General features: G+C 41.7%; 1 protein-coding gene across 1 annotated transcript in view; it reads left to right on the top strand.

Annotated features, from left to right (window-relative positions):
• Positions 1-20200, top strand: part of FAM186A (family with sequence similarity 186 member A) — a 75517-nt gene extending 55317 nt beyond the window's left edge. The window contains exons 9-12 of the mRNA XM_073021335.1: positions 13166-13358; positions 15462-15613; positions 16804-16989; positions 20179-20200. Coding sequence (XP_072877436.1) covers positions 13166-13358; positions 15462-15613; positions 16804-16989; positions 20179-20200 — 553 coding nt within the window. The remainder of the gene's footprint in view (positions 1-13165; positions 13359-15461; positions 15614-16803; positions 16990-20178) is intronic.
• The last annotated feature ends 430 nt before the right edge of the window (positions 20201-20630 follow it).

Below are 20630 nucleotides of genomic sequence, written 5' to 3'. Positions count from 1 at the left end.
GTTATTTCTGTGCTGAGCTTGTCGTTGTTGGTTTGATGACCTACAGAGTTTCTTTTTCCTCTGGCATAATAACCCACAATGTTCAAAGTGATTGTTGTTCCTTTAAACATGTCCCTGAAAGAATACAGGGAAGTTCACTCCCTGCCAAGCCATGATGAATTCGTAGTATGAGCAACAAGTGAATTTTTTGTTGTTTTAAACCACTGAGGCTTGGGAGTTTTATTGAAACAGCAAAACCTAGCTTATGTTCACTAATATAGTCTTCCTATCCAAGAATATGGTATCTCTCTCACTCTTTTTTTTTTTTTTTTTTTTTTTTGAGACGGAGTCTCACTCTGTCACCCAGTCCAATTATACATCTTTTTGTTATTGTTGTTCAGGTTTATGTGTGTGTGCGTGTATGTGTGTGTGTGTGTGTGTGTGCATGTGTGACCACATATGCACAAAATTTTGATTTTTGTATGCTTAAATAAATGTATAAAACAGATACAGGGCTGGGCATGGTGGCTCATGCCTGTAATCTCACAGCATTTTAGGAGGCTGAGGTGGGCAGATCACCCAAGGTCAGGAGTTCAAGACCAACCTGGCCAACATGGTGAAACCCCGTCTCTAATAAAAATACAACAATTAGCTGGGCATGGTGGCGTATGCCCGTAATCCCAGATACGCGGATGGCTGAGGCAGGAGAATTGCTTGAACCCGGGAGGCAGAGGTTGCAGTGAATTGAGATGGCGCCACCACTACACTCCATTCTGTACGACAGCGCGAGACTCAGTCTCAAAAAAAAGAGCATCTTAAAGTTTTCATCTAGTTCTTGCATATTCTAAGTGTTTATTTTTGTCATTGTTGCTATTGTAAATGGAGACTCAATTTTGTATGCAGCCATCTTACTGTATTAAAGCATTATAAATGTATTTTCATTGTCCTCCTTTCTCTTTCTTTCTTTCTTTCTTTCTTTCTTTCTTTCTTTCTTTCTTTCTTTCTTTCTCTCTCTCTCTCTCTCTTTCTTTCTTTCTTTCTTTCTTTCTTTCTTTTTTTCTTTCTTTTTTCTTCTTTTTTCTTTCTTTCTTTCATCTTTTTTGTTTTTGGCAGGGTCTGGCTTTGTCACCCAGCTGGAGTGCAGTGGTGCAATCTTGGCTCACTGCAACCTCTGCCTGCCAGACTCAAGCAATCCTTCTACTTCAGCCTCCTGAGTAGCTGGGACTATAGGCACACACCACCACACCTGGCTTTTGTTTTTTTTTTTTTTTTTTTGAGACAAAATCTCGCTCTTGTCCCCCAGGCTGGAGTGCAATGGTGCGATATAATAATGTTCAAAACAATCTACAGATTCAGTGATATTCCTATTAAACTATCAATGTCATTTTTCACTACATAAGAAAAAACTATTCTAAAATTCATATGGAACCAAAAAACAGCCCAAATAGCCAAAGCCATCCTAAGCAAAAACAACAAAGCTGGAGGCATATCACATTATCCAACTTCAAACTATACTATAAGGCTACAGTAACCAAAACAACATTGTACTGGTACAAAAACAGACAGACACATAGACCAATGGAACAGAATAGAGAACCCAGAAATAAAACCCCATACCCACAACCATCTAATCATGGACAAAGTCAACAAAAAATAAGCAATGAGGAAAGGACTCTCTATCCAATAAATGATGCTGGGACAGCTGGCTGGCCATATGCAGAAGAATGAAATTGCATCCCTACCTTTCACCATATACAAAAATTAACTCAAGATGGATTAAAGATTTAAATGTAAGACCTCAAACTATACAAATCCTAGAAGAAAACCTAGGAAATGCCATTCTGCTTCTTTTTTCTTTTTATTTATTTATTAGAGACAGAGTTTTTGCTCTGTTGCCCAGGTTGGAGTGCAGTGGCATGATCTCACCTCACTGCAACCTCTGCCTCCCGGGTTCAAGCCATTCTCCTGCCTCAGTCTTGCTAATATCTGTTAGCAAGGCTGCAGAGAAAAGGAATGCTTATCCGCTGTTAATGGGAATGTAAATTAGCTCAGCCACTATGGAAAGTAGTTTGAAGATTTCTTGTTTTTGTGGTGGTGGTGGTGTTTCATTTTGTTTTGTTTTTTAGACAAAGTTTTGCTCTCGTTGTCCACGCCTGGCTAATTTTTGTATTTTTAGTAGAGACAGAGTTTCATCATATTGGTCAGGCTGGTCTCGAACTCTTGACCTCAGGTGATCGGCCCGCCTTGGCCTCACACAGTGCTGGGATTACAGGTGTGAGCCACCGCGCCTGTCCTTGTTTTGTTTTTTGACATGGTCTTACTCTCTTGCCCAGTGCAATGATGGCTCACTGCAGTCTGTATCTCCTGAGTTCATCCAATCTTCCCATATCAGCTTCTGAGTAGCTGGGACTACAGGCCTATGCCATCATGCCTGGCTAATTTTTTAATTTTTAATTTTTTGTAGGGATAGGGTCTTACTATGTTTCCCAGGCTAGTCTTGAACTCCTGGGTTCAAGTTATCCTCCTGCCCCAGGCTCCCAAAATGTTGGGATTATAGGCATGAGACAACATGCCCAGCTGAGATTTCTCAAAGAACTTAAAATAGAACTACCACTTGACCCAGCAATCCCATTTCTGGGTATATATTCAAAGGAAAATAAATTATTTTACCAAAAAGACACATGCACTTGTCTGTTCATTGCAGTATTATTCACAAAGACATGGAATCAACCTAGGTACACATCAGTGGTGAACTGGATAAAGAAAATGTGGCATATATACAACATATGGAATACTATGCTGCCATAAACAAGAACAAAATCATGTCCTTTGCAGCAAATGGATGCGGTTTGAGGCCATTATCCTAAACAAATTAATAGAAGAACAGAAAACCAAATACCGACATTCTTGCTTATAAATGGGAGCTAAATGTTGGGTGCACAGGGACGTAAAGATGGGAACAACAGACACTGGGGACCACTAGTAGGGGAGAGAGGAATTGGGACAAGGGTTGAAAAACTACCTATTGGGTACTATGCTCATAACCTGCGTGATGGGATCATTTGTACCCCAAACCTCAGCATCACGCAATATAACCATGTAACAAACCTGCATATGTACCCTCCAAATCTAAAATAAAAGTTGAACTTACTAAAATAAAAAAGAAAGGTTGAATTAAACCAAATTCAATGTGATAAAAACAAAAAAACCAAAAAAGATTGGCTGGGTGTGGTGGCTTATCCTGTAATCCCAGCACTTTGGGAGGCCAAGGTGGGTGGATCACTTGAATCTAGGAGTTCGAGACCAGCCTGGCCAACATGGTGAAACCCCATCTCTACAAAAAAAAAAAAAAAAAGGCCGGGTATGGTGGCTCACACCTCTAATCCCAGCAGTTTGGGAGGCCAAGACAGGCAGATCACAAGGTCAGGAGAACAAGACTATCCTGGCTAATACGGTGAAACCCTGTCTCTACTAAAAATACAAAAAATTAGCTGGGTGTGGTGGTGGGCGCCTGTAGTCCCAGCTACTCTGGAGGCTGAGGCAGGAGAATGGCTTCAACCTGGGAGGTGGAGGTTGCAGTGAGCCGAGATTGTACCACTGCACTCCAGTCTGGATGACGGAGTGAGACTCCATCTCAAAAAAAAAAAAAAAAAAGAGAACACAAAAACCCATGGATTAGCTGGGTTTGCTGTAGTCCCAGCTACTCAGGAGGCTGAGGCATGAGAATTGCTTGAGCCTGGGAGACAGAGGTTGCAATGAGCCAAGATCGCACCACTGCACCACTGCACTCCAGCCTGGGCAACAGAGCGAGACTCTGTCTCAAAACAACAACAACAACAACAACAAACAAACAAAAAAAACCCTGAATGTTCAATTTTGTTAAATAATGTGATTTGAGCACTTTATTTTCACATGTATTAAAGAAAATGTGGGCTGGGAAGGTGGCTTATGCTTGTAATCATAGCACTTTGGGAAGCTGAGGCGAGAGGATTGCTTGAGGCCAGGAGTTTCAAGACCAGCCTGAGCAACATATGGGCGCCCCGTCTTTTCTCTCCTGAGATAGGGTCTCGCTATGTTGCCCATGCTGGAGTGCAGTGGCATGATCACAGTTCACTGCAGTTTCAACTTCCCAGGTTTAAGCTATCCTCCCACTTCAACCTCCCCAGTAGCTGGGACGATAGGCACACACCACTACACCTGGCTACTTTTTAAATTTTTTAAGATAGGGTCTCCTGTTGCCCAGGCTGGTCTTGAATTCCTAGGCTCAAATGATTCTGCCACCTTGGCATCCCAAAGTGCTGGGATTACAGTTGTCAGCCACTGTACCCAGCCTGACTCCATCATTAAAAAAAAAAAATTGGCCGGGCGCGGTGGCTCAAGCCTGTAATCCCAGCACTTTGGGAGGCTGAGACGGGCGGATCACGAGGTCAGGAGATCGAGACCATCCTGGCTATCACGGTGAAACCCTGTCTCTACTAAAAAAAATACAAAAAACTAGCCGGGCATGGTGGCGGGCGCCTGTAGTCCCAGCTACTCCGGAGGCTGAGGCCGGAGAATGGCGTGGACTGGGGAGGCGGAGCTTGCAGTGAGTTGAGATTCGGCCACTGCACTCCAGCCTGGGCGACAGAGCGAGAGTCCATCTCAGAAAAAAAAAAAAAAAAAAGAAAAAAAAAAATTATCTAGTCTTGGTGGTGTGCACCTGTAGTCCCAGCTACTCGGGAGACTGAGACAGGAGGGCTGCTTGAGCCCAGGAGTTCAAGGTTGTGGTGAGTTACGATCACGTCGCGCCACTGCACTCCACCCTGGGTGACAGAGCGAGACCTTGTCTCAAAAAAAAAAAAAAAGAAAAGAAAAAGAAAAAAAGGCCGGAAGCAGTGGCTCATGCCTGTAATCCCAGTACTTTAGGAGGCTGAGGCAGGCGGATCATGATCTCAGGAGATCGAGATCATCCTGGCTAACATGGTGAAACCCCATCTCTACTAAAAATACAAAACAAAACAAAACAAAACAAAACAAAAATTAGCCAGATGTGGTAGCATGCACCTATAGTAGAGCTGAGGCTGGAGAATTGCTTGAACCCAGGAGGCAGAGGTTGCAATGAGCCGAGATCATGCCACTGCACTCCAGCCTGGACAACAGAGTGAGATTCTGTCTCCAAAAACAAAAAAAAAAAAAAAAGAAGATTTTTTTCCTTAGTTCTATTAATATAATTATATTAAACCATCATTGTATTCCTGATATAAATCCTATTTGTTCTACCTGTAACCTTCTTTGTTTTGTTTTTGTTTTTTTTAAGACAGAGTCTCGCTCTGTTGCCCAAGCTGGAGTGCAGTGGCATGATCTCAGCTTACTGCAACCTCTGTCTCCCAGGTTCAAGCAATTCTTTTGTATCAGCCTGTTTCAGCCTCCAGAGTAGCTGGGATTACAGGCACACCGCCACAATGCCTGGCTATTTTTTTTTTTTTCCTTCTTTGAATATATTGTAGAATTAGTATATTTTATTAAAGATTTTTCTCATTCGTATTCATTAGTTAAGTTTGGCAGGCAGTTTACTTCTTATGGTATTATCTTTGTCAAGTTTTGGTATAATTTTAAGCTTGCATCATTAAAAAATGTGGAAGTTTATCTTTTGTGCTCTGAAACAATTTAATAGTAAAATTAGCTGTTCTTATAAAGTTTGGCAGATTTCCCCTATGATATTATACTGGCTTAGTACTTTTTGAAGGGAATTTTTCAACAGCTTTCTCTCAATTTTTTTTTTTTTTTCCCGAGACGAAGTCTTGCTCTGTCGCCCAGGTTAGAGTGCAGTGGCACAATCTCAGCTCACTGCAACCTCCACCTCCTGGGTTCAGGGAATTCTCCTGCATCAGCCTCCTGAGTAGCTGGGATTATAGACACACATCACTATGCCTGGCTAATTTTTGTATTTTTAGTGGAGACAGGGTTTCACCATGTTGGCCAGGCTGGTCTCGAACTCCTGACCTCATGATCTGCCCACCTCGGCCTCCCAAAGTGCTGGGATTACAGGTGTGAGCCACTGTGCCACGTCGCTTTCTCAATTTTTATGATTCGTTTAGATTTATTGAAGACTTTGAGAACCTAAGTGGCATAATCTGACCTGTCTCAGTAAAATCATTTAAAAATATGACTTTATACAATCATAACCTTAATCCCATTGAGGATCAATTCATTTTTTCAGAAACTTTTCTCTAATATTTAATGTTATAATAAAAAAATCACAAACAGATGCAACAACAAATAAAATACTGACAGATTAAAAATTTTATGACAAGGATGGCTAGGTCAAGAAGATTCTAATATTACATGTGAGAGAAAAATATTACAGTAATATAAACTGTTTTTGAATAAAGATTTCTGTAGAACCTCTGTAAGTGAAGAATTCTACAGTTAAGTGCTAAAATACGGTTTTAGAATTGTATTCCCATATGATCGGTGAAATATATCTAAGAAGAGATGACAGGGAAGATGTAAAATTAGAAAAGATGAGCTGGGCGCAGTGGCTCACGCCTGTAATCCCAGCATTTTGGGAGGCCAAGACAGGCGGATCACCTGAGATAATCCATTTGAGACCAGCCTGGCCAACATGGTGAAACTTTGTCTCTACTAAAAATAAAAAAATTAGCCAGGCACGGTGGCGGGTGCCTGTAACCCTAGCTACTTGGGAGGCTGAGGCAGGAGACTTGAACCCAGGAGGCGGTGGTTGCAGTGAACTGAGATCGCACCACTGCACTCCAGCCTGGTGACAGAGTAAGACTCTGTCTCAAAAAAAGAAACAGTCAGTAAAACAGAGAAGTCAGAGAGTGTAGCAGAATAAAGAAAGGCAGCAGGAAGAAGCTGTGTGTGTGTGTGTGTGTGTGTGTGTGTATAAAGTACTTTGTTGCTGGTACTTGGAACACAAAGAATAAGCAAGATGTAATAAGAGATGAGACTGGAAAGACAAAAGAGAGGCAAGATAAAAAAGAATCCTAAATCACATGCTAAGGAACTTGTATTTCATTCTGTACTTAATAGAGGATAACTAAAGAATTATTAGCAAGGGAAGTAAAATACCAGTAATGTGGAAGACAGATTTAAGAAGAGTTAAAGCTCATACAGAGGCATAAATTAGGACTAGGTGGCATCCACCTAAACGTTTTGAAAGAATATAAGGGTGAGAGTAGGATTACTAGGAAAATATTCACAGTTGTTTTTTTTTTTTTTTTGAGACGGAGTCTGGCTCTGTTGCCCAGGCTGGAGTGCAGTGGCCGGATCTCAGCTCACTGCAAGCTCCGCCTCCCGGGTTTAAGCCATTCTCCTGCCTCAGCCTCCGGAGTAGCTGGGACTACAGACACCCACCACCTCGCCCGGCTAGTTTTTTGTACTTTTTAGTAGAGACGAGGTTTCACCGTGTTAGCCAGGATGGTCTCGATCTCCTGACCTCGTGCTCCGCCCGTCTCGGCCTCCCAAAGTGCTGGGATTACAGGCTTGAGCCACCGCGCCCGGCCTTCACAGTTGTTTTAAAAGGATTCTATGCTAAGGTGATATATCAACAGTGTAACTCCTACTAAACAAAGGCATCCATGCCAGGCAAGCTGGTGGAGTCTAAATAAAAAGTAAAATCAGCCCAGTCTGGTGGCGTACGCCTGTAATCCCAGCACTTTGGGAGGCCAAGGTGGAGGAACTGCTTGAGCCTTGGAGTTTGAGGCCAGCCTGGACAACATAGTGAGATGCTGTCTCTACAAAAATTATAAACATTAGCCAGTCGTGGTGGTATGTATGCCTGTGGTCCCAGCTACTTGGTAGGCTGAAGTGGGAGGATCACATGAGCCTGAGAGGTTGAGGTTGCAGTGAGCCATGGATGCACCACTACACTCCAGCCTGGGCAACACAGTGAGACCCTGTCTCAAAAAAAAAAATTACTACAGTCTTGAAACAGTAAAAACAGATAGACTAAAGGAAACATACATTTTGTAGGAGAATCATGCTAATCTAATCTGGAATTGTTTGAGGAAACATTGTATGGACAAGAAGAAACTAAATGAAAATAAATTATGTAAATTTAGTTATGTGCATACAGGGGCTTATAATGCATCTACAACAAACAGGAACTTCAGATATATTATTGCATTTAACTGGAAGAATCGGAATCAGGTTCAGAAAGTTCATCCTATTTGCCCAAATCACACAGCTAGTAAGTGGTAGAAGTGAAATTTTAAAAATCCATTTCCAAAGTTGATAGTATACTGTACTACCTATTGTACTACATTGTCTTAAAGTAATAACTGTCATGGTTTTTATATTCAAATCCTAATCATGCTTTCTCTTAAACATAGGCTTTGAAGTCGGGCAGATCTTAGTTCAAATTTCCAGAACTTCTCTGAGACTTAAATGTGCTGCATGTAAAATGGATATAATAATATTTACTTCAAATAATGGTTGAGGCCAGGCATGGTAGCTCATACCTGTAATCTAAGCACTTTGGGAGGCTGAGGCGGGGGGATCACCTGAGGTCAGGAGTTTGAGACCAGCCTAGCCAACATGGTGAAACCCCGTCTCTGCTAAAAATACAAAAATTAGCTGGGCGTGGTGGTGCAGCCTGTAATGTCAGCTACTCAAGAGGCTGAGGCAGGAGAATTGCTTGAACCTGGGAGGCAGAGTTTACAGTGAGTTGGGATTGCACCATTGTACTCCAGCCTGGGCAACAAGAGAGAAACTCTGTCTCAAATAAAATAAAATAAAATAAAATAAAATAAAATAAAATAAAATAAAATAAAATAAAATAAAACAAATAAAAGGTTGAAAGGGTTAAATAAATAACATATGTAGTACAGTTGTAGTATTACCATAGTAGATGCTCAGTAAATGTAAAGAATCTCCATCTAAAAATCAGTGTTCCTTAGGACAGGGCAATGTTTTATCAGCATAAGTGGGATGGGCTAAGAGAGTGGAAACAAAATGTAAGGAGGATGAACAGCCATGATTCTAGATATAGGCTTTTAAATAGTAAGATACCCCCATGGTTACTACTGGATTGAATATTCCAATTTTTTTTTTAAGACGGAGTTTTGCTCTGTTGCTAGGCTGGAGTGCAGTGGCACCATCTCGGCTCACTGCAACCTCTGCCTCCCAGGGTCAAGGAATTCTCCTGCCTCAGCCTCCCGAGTAGCTGGGACTATAGGCACTCGCCACCACGCCTGGCTAAATTTTGTATTTTTAGTAGAAATGGGGTTTCATCATGTTGGCCAGGATGGTCTTGATCTCTTGACCTTGTTATCCACCCGCCTCAGCCTCCCAAAGTGCTAGGATGACAGGCGTGAGCCACCGCGCCCAGCCTTCAGATTATTGAAAAAGAATTATCTCACCAGGATCATGCCTATGATCCCAGAACTTTGGGAACCAAGGTGGGTGGATCACTTGGTCCCCCGAGTTAAAGACCAGCCTGGGCAACATGGTGAAACCCCATCTCTATCAAAAAAAAAAAAAAAAAAAAAAATTGGCAGACCTGATGGTGTGCCTGTAGTCCCAGCTACTTAGGGGGCTGAGGCAGGAGGATGACTTGAGCTCACAAAGTCAAGGCTGCAGTGAGCCAAGATCGTGCCACTGCAACCTGGGTGACAAAGAGAGACCCTGTCGGAAAAAAAAAAAAAAAAAAAAGAATTATCTCTAAAACTACATCCAACAATAAAGTCCCTAAGTTTGAAGTTAAACTAAACTTTTCCAAGCAGTGAAATATAATTTCAGTAAGAAAAAATGATAAGAAAATCTCAAAAGCCTGTGTAATTAGACAGAAAAATGTCAGGAAATATTTGGTGTGAAGAGGCTTATTGGAAAATTAAAAAATCTAATACATTTAAATATTAAATACAAAGATAATAATTTAAGTATTAAATGATCCATATATAGTAGGTTCTAAAGTATTCATTATAACCCATAAAAGAAATCTAAGAGCTAAGAATTATTCTTTCTCTCTTCTCTCTCAATATAGATAGAGATGGATGGATAAATACAATCTCAGGTAAATCTTACTGATTCACCTGAGGCTATATATATATATATATATGCATATATATAAAATACATATATTCAGAAAAAATATCTTTGATGAGTCCCCATCATCTACCAAAAAAAAAAAAGAGAAGATCCAAACTCCTTAACATACCTTTTAAAGCCATTGATAATCCAACCATTCCAGTCTCATCCCCCACTATATCCTTTCACACACCTGTGGTCAAAAACCCCAGACTACTCATCACTCTCAAAATATAACTTTCGCTTTCTTACCTTTATTTATAGGATTTCTCCACCTGGACTTCCTCATCCCCTTCTTCCCTGTTCTGTTCGTAAGCACAATGGTTTTCAAACTTTAGTAAAGTAAGAGTTACCTGAGATTTTAAAATGCAGATTCCTGAAGCCTACCACTAAGATTTTGATTCAAAAGGTATGGAGAAGTACCTTGGAACCTGCATTTTCAATAAGCCCCCCACCCGTCTCCCCCTTATGATTCAGTCTAGGTGATCAGAGTCCGCACCTTGAGAAATATTGGCATTATGGAAGAAAGAAGATCTGGGCTTGCTTCCCAAATCTACCGTTTATCATTTATGGGACATTAGAAAAAATATTTAACTTTGCTGAGATTTCTTTTCCTCTCCTGTAGAAATGAGGATGGCCGAACTCTGTTTAGGACCACCAAAATGCGGTGGAATACATTATAGGAGGGCAGTGGGGAGAGAGAGAGAAAGGGAAAATCTTTTTGTGACTGTCCCTCAAAATTCTGCTTGACATCTTCCTATAAAGCTTTCTTTATTACTCTTTTTTTTTTTTTTTTTTTTTTTTAAGTCTCACTCTGTCACCCAGGCTGGAGTGCAATGATGCGATCTCTGTTCACTGCAACCTCCATCTCCCAGGTTCAAGTGATTCTCCTGACTCAGCCTCCTGAATAGCTGGGACTATAGATGCCCACCACCACACCCGGCTAATGTTTGTATGTTTTAGTAGAGACAGGGTTTCACCATGTTGGCCAGGCTGGTCTCGAGCCCCTGACCTTGTGATCTGCCCACCTTGGCCTCCCAACGTGCTGGGATTACAGGCGTGAGCCACTGCGCCTGGCCTTATTACTCTTACTAGAATTAATTATGCTTTCCTTTTTGTTCCTGCAGCCTGTTTATATTTTTATTTAGCATTTATTCTATTTCTTTTTTTTACAAGTAACTTAGTCTCCTATTCTGGATTATAAGTGCTTTTGAAGGCAAGGACACTGTCTTTTCCCTAATTGTATTAAGTACTTTCTATGTGTCATGTTTTTTTTTTTTTTTGAGACGGGATCTCACTGTGTTGCTCAGGCTCACTGCAACCTCTGTTGCCCGGGTTCAAGCGATTCTCCTGCCTCAGCCTCCCGAGTAGCTGGGATTACAGTTGCCTGCCACTGCGCCTGGCTAATTTTTGTGTTTTTAGTAGAGATGGGATTTCACAATGTTGGCCAGGCTGGTCTTGAACTCCTGACCTTGTGATCCACCCGCCTTGGCCTCCCAAACTGCTGGGATTACAGGCGTGAGACACCACGCCTGGCCTTACCTTCTATGTGTCTTACACATATCTGTACATATGAAAAAATGGTCTATCTTATCCCCTAAGGTAATTTTTATTACAAATAGCCACATTTAACTATTTTTTTAAGAGCTAGAGTCTTGCCCTTAACAAAAAGGCAAATGTAGTGGCGTGATCATAACTCACTGCAGGCTTGAACTCCCTAGGTTCAAGCAAGCCTCTCGCCTCAGCCTCCTGAGTGGCTGTGTCTACAGGTATGTGCCACCATGCCCAGCTATTTTTATTTTGTAGAGATGGAGTCTTACTATATTGTCCAGGCTGGTTGCAGACTCCTGGCCTCAAGCGATCCTCCCACCTCAGCCTCCCAAAGTGCTGGGATTACAGGCATGAGCTACTTCACCTGGCATAACTTTTAAAATATATTAAAATAATTGTAAGCAACACTATTTTAATACTGGAAACTTGGTAAAGACTTAATGAAAATTTTGATATCATATAGATTTTTGAAGGTTTGTTCTAGGAACTGGATTAAAGTCTTATTAAGCAAGCTTCCCATCCTTCTGTGCTTACTGGGGATGATGAGAGAATTGAAAGAAACTGAGGACAGGTCGGGCATAGTGGCTCACTCCTGTAATCTCAACGTTTTGGGAGGCTGTGGCAGGAGGATCGCTTGAGGTCAGGAGTTCAAGACCAGCCTGGACAACATGGCAAAACCCCATCTCTACTAAAAACACAAAAATTAGCTGGGCGTGGTGGTGCACACCTGTATTCCCAGCTACTTGGGAGGCTGAGGCATGAGAATCACTTGAACCTGTGAGGCAGAGGTTGCAGTGAGTCAAGATCATGCCACTGCACTCCAGCCTGGGCAACAGAGTTAGACTCTGTCTCAGAAAAATAAAATAAAATAAAATTAAAAAGACAAGATAAGATAAAATAAAATAAAATAGACCGTGCTCAGCGGCTCACGACTACAATCCCAGCACTTTAGGAGGCCAAGGCAGGTGGATCATGAGGTCAGGAGTTTGAGACCAGCCTGATCAACATGCAGAAACCCCATCTCTACTAAAAATACAAAAATTAGCCGGTTGTGGTGGTGCATGCCTGTAGTCCCAGCTACTTGGGAGGCTGAGGCAGGATAATTTCTTGAATCCGGGAGGCGAAGGTTGCAGTGAGCCAAGATCGCGCCATGGTACCTCCAGCCTGGGCAACAAGATCGAAACTTCGTTTCAAAAAAAAGAAACTGGCCGGGCGCGGTGGCTCAAGCCTGTAATCCCAGCACTTTGGGAGGCCGAGACGGGCGGATCACGAGGTCAGGAGATCGAGACCATCCTGGCTAACACAGTGAAACCCCGTCTCTACTAAAAATACAAGAAAAAATTAGCCGGGCGTGGTGGCAGGCGCCTGTAGTCCCAGCTACTCGGGAGGCTGAGGCAGGAGATTGGCGTAAACCCGGGAGGCGGAGCTTGCAGTGAGCCGAGATCGCGCCACTGCACTCCAGCCTGGGGCACAGAGCAAGACTCCGTCTCAAAAAAAAAAAAAAAAAAAAAAACAAAAACAAAAACAAAAAAAAGAAACTGAGGACAAGTTTGCTGAAGTAGGGTCTGAAACTATTATCATTCTAATTCTTATTAATCTTTTCAAGGAACAACATAATGAAACGACTAAAAGCCATCCAAAATACTGGGAAAGGCTATGAGGCCAGGAACCTCCACGTGATGCTGAGCAGACTTGATGACTACGGGAAAAAGGTGATGCAGGTCTGGACTGAGAAGCAGAAGTCTCTAGGGCAGAAACGGAATCAGTGCCTGAAGAAAATGATACATGTATTCAACCAGGTAACTTGCTTTCCACTCCCTCTCTCCAGCATGTTGTAAAAACTTGAAAGTGGTAAGCTTTGTAAATGACATTTACCTGGAGACACCATGTTATATTACTTTCCTGGGCTGCTGTAACAAATTACCACAAACTTCACAGCTTAAAACAACAGAAATTTACTCTCTCACAGTTCTAGAGGCCAGAAGTTAGTGAAATCAGGGTGTCTGCCGGGTTGGTTCCTTCTAGAAGCTCTGAGAGGGCATTCTGTTGCATGCTTCTCTCCTAGATTGTGGTGGCTATGGGCAATCCTTAGCATTCCTCAGTTTGTAGCCACGTAATTCCAATCTCTGCCTCTATCTTTCAAATGGCATTTTTTTTGTTTTGTTTTTGTTTTTGTTCTGTTTTTGAGACAGTCTTGCTCTGTCTCCCAGGGAGTGCAGTGGCACTATTTTGACTTGCTGCAACCTCCACCTCTTGGGTTCAAGCGATTCTCCTGATTCAGCCTCCTGAATAGATGGGATTACACGTGCCCACCACCACACCCAGCTACATTTTATATTTTTAGTAGAGATGGTGTTTCACCATGATGGCCAGGCTGGTTTCGAATTCCTGACCTCAGGTGATCCACCCGCCTCGACCTCCCAAAGTGTTGGGATTATAGGTGTAAGCCACCATGCCTGGCCTGAGTTCTAATAATAAATATTACAAGCTGTGGTTCTAGAAACATTTTATATCTGTATATCCTTCTCTGTCAGCGTCGATTAGTTTATAAGATTAGTTTACTTGCTACTTTGGAAGGTACAGAGAGGCTTCTCATCAGATTCTAATCCAAATTCTCATCCAAGTCAAATATATATTGTAAATTTTCCAGAACTGTTTTATTTTATTTTATTTTATTTTATTATTTATTTATTTTTGAGACAAGTTCTCACTGTGTCGCCCAGGCTGGAGTGCAGTGGTGTGATCTGCAACCTCCGCCTCCTGGGTTCAAGTGATTCTCCTTCCTCACCCTCCTGAGTAGTTGGGATTACAGGTGCCCACCACCATGCCTTGTTAATTTTTGTATTTTTAGTAGTGACGGGGTTTCATCATGTTGGCCAGGCTGGTCTTGGACTCCTGACCTCAAGTGATCCGCCCACAGCAGCCTCCCAAAGTGCTGGGATTACAGGCGTGAGCCACTGCGCCCAGCCCAGAACAGTTATATTTTAAATATTACAGCTCTTTGTAAAAAAAAAAAAAAAAAAATGAATATGCTCCCTTTTTTGATTTGGCAAATATGGCCAATGTACATAGAGTAAAGCAAGATGGGTTGGCAGCAACATGCGTTGTCTAACAGGAATCACAATGCCTAGGGCATTTCAGAGGAGGAATAAGGGTCTGGGGCCAGGGAAGCCAGAATCCAGAGGATGAAGCATGGGTATCAAGGCTTGGAGAAAGGAGACAAAAAAAGCAAAAGGGATAAGAGATTAGATATGAATGAATACTTTGCACTGAATCAGCGTGGTGGTCAAGATGGCTAGCTCTGCTACCAGATTGTCTGGGTTCAAATCAGCCTAGCTACATACTAGCTAAGTGACTTTATGCAAGCTGCTTACATTTTCTGAGCCTCAGATTCTCCTGCTGTAAGACAAGGGTAATAATAATACATACCGCATAAGGTTATTACAAATACCAAATCAGCTAATATATGGAGAGGGCTTAGTTCAGTGTCTGACATTCAGTAAGTATTTAGTAAATGCTGGCTATCATTACAGTTGCATACTGCTTCACAATTTATAAAGTGCTTCCATATATACTGTGTTTTACAATTCTCACAACAACTCTGTGTTAGTATCCCTGTTTTAGAAATGAGGAGAAAGAAGTGTAGATAAGCAACTATCCCAAAGTCTCACAGCAAGAAAATGAGAGGACCAGGATTTGAGCTTAAGTAGGACCAAGGTTTTTATGTAGCAGAGCTGCCACCTCTTGAAATGATGTGTGTTGGAGGTGGGTGGAGTAGGGAAAGGATTTGCAAATCCATGGAAAAGGAGGAGTCACAGTTTAGTGTACGGCCAGCTCTGAAGACCCTTCTAAAGATTCTGTCTCTTTTCATGGTTTCCTTTTTCTGATCTATTTTTTTATAGCTCAAAAAGATATATGAATTGAATCTTAGTCAACCTATCCCCTTAATCATCGAAGAAAAGCAGATACCTGCCTCTACCACATTTGTTCAAAAGCCATTCTTAAAATTACTAGTGGAAGAAGACAGAACCTCTGACATATTCAAGAAATTTAGGTATGTGCTAGACAGACTGATATTAAACTTTGTTTGGACAATATATGGGACCTGGCCGGGCGCGGTGGCTCAAGCCTGTAATCCCAGCACTTTGGGAGGCCGAGACGGGCGGATCACAAGGTCAGGAGATCGAGACCATCCTGGCTAACACGGTGAAACCCCGTCTCTACTAAAAAAATACAAAAAACTAGCCGGGTGTGGTGGCGGCGCCTGTGGTCCCAGCTACTCGGGAGGCTGAGGCAGGAGAATGGCGTAAACCCAGGAGGCGGAGCTTGCAGTGAGCTGAGATCCGGCCACTGCACTCCAGCCTGGGCGACAGAGCCAGACTCCGTCTCAAAAAAAAAAAAAAAAAAAAATATATGGGACCTAATTTTTTTTCCCTGCCCAAGAACTTCCCTTTCTCCACAATTATCAAATGGTGCAATGGAGAGTCTAAAGGAGTATTAGGCCGGGCACGGTGGCTCACGCCTGTAATCCCAGCACTTTGGGAGGCCGAGGCAGGTGGATCATCTGAGGTTGGGAGTTCAAGACCAGCTTGACTAGCCTGGCGTGGTGGTGCATGCCTGTAATCCCAGCTAGTCGGGAGACTGAGGCAGGAGAATCGCTTGAACCTGGGTGGCCGAGGTTGCGGTGAGCCGAGATCGTGCCATTGCACTCCAGCCTGGGCAACAAGAGCGAAACTGTCTCAAAAAAAAAAAAAAAAAAAAAGGAGTATTAATTCCCTTAGCTAAGTTGGCATATATTTCTCCTTAAATATTTAACATTGGATTTTGAGTTCCTCTAAAAATATAGTAGAGTCTTTCTTACTAAAAAACTCATTCTTTTAAGAATAGTTAATAAAGAAACTTAGAAGCATTATCTTCTTTTTTTCTTCTATTTTTTTTTAAGGAGGCAGGAGCTTTGGGAAGGAAGGGGGAAAGTTATGTGGTCTCTCTACACCATGAAGCTAAAATGGTAGTTGTAAAATGGATTACTAGGTGAAGTCATGAAAATGCAGCTTTGGTAACTCAGCAAATTCTGCTTTTTCATCCATCTCTCTGTCAGAGTGGGCATAGCTAATGCTGGTCAGTGCAAGGGGAGGGCATTACAGGATGAGGTGGTAGTGAAGAAGGGAGAATAAGATATATTTTGATGGGCTATGGAGCTCAGGAGAATTTGGCATTCCCAACTTATGCTCTCTGATTCTGTAGACAACAAGAGGACCAGACACAGCCCATCTGGAATGTTGATCTGTCCACTTCAAGCTACCCAATAGCAGAGAAGACATCTATGCATTCACTCTGGGCCCAGCTGGGTGGGTACCCAGATATTCCCAGGCTGCTTCAGTTAGAGGTGCAGTCTACCTTCCGAAAATCTCTTGCATCCCTCCAGTCACAGTAAGTTATGGACTGGAAGCACTCTGGTAGTTGGGCCTTTGATCATATACCTTTTGGTTCCCTAACTTGACTTTCTCCTGTAGCACCACGTACAGGAGAAATTGGTACTACATCAACCAAAAGTAATGTTTGGTATGAGGTTAGACTAACACCAGTCATAAAATAGTACAGGTAAATTCAGCATTAGTCTGTTAGTGTTTCTCATCATAGGCCCGTAGATGTCATCACCGAGTAATATAAAACAAACAAAAAGCCAATTATAATACCATGAACCTAATCTAACACTAGATAGGTCCATTTTTAATTCTATCCTTAGAGATTTGCTAATAGAAATACCAGAAAGACCATTGTAGAATGCTTTTCTCCATGTTATGATTCAGTGACATGACCTTAAGTGCAATTATCATATCTAGACCCAAATTGAGTAAATTAGGTGTTTATTTCCTAGGATATACTGAAGAGATGACTCCACATTTCTAAAATCTGTTGAACCAGATTCTCACTTACACCATTGGAAATTATTCTAGAGGAAATAAGGCCTTTGGAGTCTGCATTAACTCTTTCAGGACAGATAATTATTTAATATTCAAAATCAAGAATTTAGAAAATTGAACTTTTGTTAATCTTAAAGAGTTCACAGGAGCAGTCTGATTTATTCTGGTGAAATCTAAGTCCTGAAGTAAGAAGTAGTGTTAGGCTAGGTGTGGTGGCTCATGCCTGTAAATCCAGCACTTTGGGAGGCCAAGGCGGGTGGATCACCTGAGGTCGGGAGTTTCAGACCAGCCTGGCCAACATGGTGAAACCCTGTCTCTACTAAAATACAAGATTAGCTGGGCATGGTGGTATACGTCTGTAATCCCAGCTACTCAGAGGGTGAGACAGGATAATTGCTGGAACCCAAGAGGTAGAGGTTGCAGTGAGCCCAGATTGTGCCACTGCACTCCAGCCTGGGCAATAGAGTGAGACTCTGTCTCAAAAAAAATAAGTACTATTAATTCACAAATTTGTCCAGGTGGCAGACACCATAAAATAAGACATTTAAAATTCTATAATACAGCAAAACATTAGGAAAAATATTACTATTTGATGTATACAGTATAAAGTCATATATCATGAGCATGAGTTTATGGAAAAAAAATTATTAAACCAAATGTAACAATTAAGTTGAATAAGCATGACTCATAGGTTATAATCAGAAAGCAACATTTTTTCTGGTCTCCCATTTTCCCTTTTATAGTGATTAAACTAATTAATTTAGGTTATTTTGAGGGATAATATTGCTAATTTAATGATTATAGGGCCTTGGGATGAAATACATAAATTTTTAAGTTTCACTTTCCTTACATTCCATTACTAGCTTCAAGTGTCAGATATCCTTCTGACCTAACCACTTCTTACTCATGCTAAATCTCTGCAGACTCTTATTTCCAGTTTACTATTTTATTTATATTTATTTATTTTCAAGACAGAGTCTCCCTCTGTCATCCATGCTAGAGTGCAGTGGTGCAATCTCAGCTCACTCAAACCTCTGCCTCCTGGGTTCAAGCGATTCTCCTCAGCCTCCCCAGGTAGCTGGGACTACAGGTGCACGCCACCACGCCCAGCTAATTTTGTTTGTATTTTTAGTAGAGACAAGGTTTCACCATGTTGGCCAGGCTGGTCTTGAACTCTTGACCTCAGGTGATCCACCTGCCTTGGCCTCCCAAAGGGCTGGGATTACAGGCATGAGCCACCATGCCCGGCCTGGATATGTTTTAAAACCTACTTTGAGGCCAGGAGTGGTGGCTCATGCCTGTAATCCTGAACTTTGAGAGACTGAGGCAGGTGGATCACTTGAAGCCAGGAGTTCCAGACCAGCCTGGCCAACTTGGTGAAACCCTGTATCTACTAAAAAGATAAAAAATTAGCTGGGCATGGTAGCACACACCTGTAGTCCCAGCTACTCAGGAGACTGAGGCATGAGAATGGCTTGAGCCTGGGAGGCAGAGGTTTCAGTGAGCCGATATCACGCCACTGCACTCCAGCCTGGGCAACAAAGACTGTGTCTCAAAATAAAAAATAAAATAAAATAAACCTACTATATGTTTCATTAAACAGTACATTTGTGAAATTTTTCTATGCTAATAAATATAGAGCTACATCATCATTTTGTTGGTTGCATGATATTCATTGTATATCTGTAGTTTTTGTTTGTTTTTAAAGATGTGGTCTTGCTCTGTCACTCAGGCTACAGTGCAGTGGCACAATCATAGCTCAGTGTAACCTCGAACTTCTGGGGTCAAGTGATCCTCCTGCTTTAGTCTCCCAAGTAGCTGGGATTACAGGCACACCTGGCCCATTGTATAGATATATCGTAATTTATTGAATTGTTCTCCTACTGATAGAAATTTGGATATTTTCCTACATTGCAAACAATGCTACACCAAATATCTTTGCAGTACTTTGTATATTTATATAATTATTTTCCTATGAAAATTCCATTAAAATAATACTCAGTTTTTTTCCAATTACATAAGTAATGCATGTTCACCGAAAATTTTAAAAATACAGACAGGTCTATCCTTGGAAATAACCATCATTAATTATCAATATTGAAGCCATGTTCTAACTTTAGGTATAAGAATACTGTCTAATAAGTAATAAGGTATTGCCAAGTCCTTTTCTTCCTGATTTTGGGTCTTCGAGGCATTCTGTCACCTTTATGGTAACTTTATGTATGTGGATTACAGGCCAGTCACAGTGGCTCACACCTGTAATCCCAGCACTTTGGGAGGCCAAGGAACTCCTGAACTTAGATGCTTGAGTTCAGGAGTTCAAGACCAGCCTGGGCAACATGGCAAGACCCCAGTCTGTACCAAAAGTACAAAAAAACAGCCAGGTGTGGTGGTGTGCACCTGTGGTCTTAGCTACTTGGGACGCTGAGGTGGGAGGATTGCTTGAGCCTGGGGAGCAGAGGTTGCAGTGAGCTGAGATGGCACCACTGTACTACAGCCTGTGTGACAGTAGGAGACCCTGTCTCAAAAACAAACAAACAAACAAACAAACAAACAAAAGGATTACATACAGATTTTACTAGTTTAACTTTGTGAGTTCTGGAGGCACTTTTATTTTCCCTATGACTCACCTATATTCCCACAAATGTGTTTAAAGCAATTTATAATGAGGTTAATTTTCTTGTTTCATTTCCAGGGTTAAGAAGATTCCCAAATGACTGTAAAATTAAATACAAGCATATTGAAAGTACATTTCAATATCTTTCAGTAAAATGCCTATTTTGTTCTCTTTTGTGCGTATATATTGCTTTGTGTTTCCTTTGGTTTTATATTCTGCCTGTAGTTCTTCAGGTTGAACATCTTCATTTCTAGACTACTACTATGAAGAAAGAGTATCTTCTGCTCTAGACAACTGGAAACACAAAGCTTCAACAACCCTGAGGTAGGCTGACTCATGAAAGGGACATAATTATGGTCCCCTAACATGATGGCAAAGTGGCACAGTCTGCCTCCCCCAGTCTAAATCGGAAGACACCTCAGAAGGAAGAAATAAATGAGTGTAATGAAGGAAACAAAAAACCAGCAAAAACCCCAGAAGAATTAGAAGGTGGTTATGATTGGTAATGAAGGGAAATCATGTTACCACCA

The sequence above is a fragment of the Chlorocebus sabaeus genome, chromosome 11 (assembly GCF_047675955.1).
Source record: "Chlorocebus sabaeus isolate Y175 chromosome 11, mChlSab1.0.hap1, whole genome shotgun sequence".
NCBI classification, from domain to species: Eukaryota; Metazoa; Chordata; class Mammalia; order Primates; family Cercopithecidae; genus Chlorocebus; species Chlorocebus sabaeus.
Note: the sequence above shows the minus strand (reverse complement) of the source record. Positions and strands in the feature narration are given on the sequence as shown.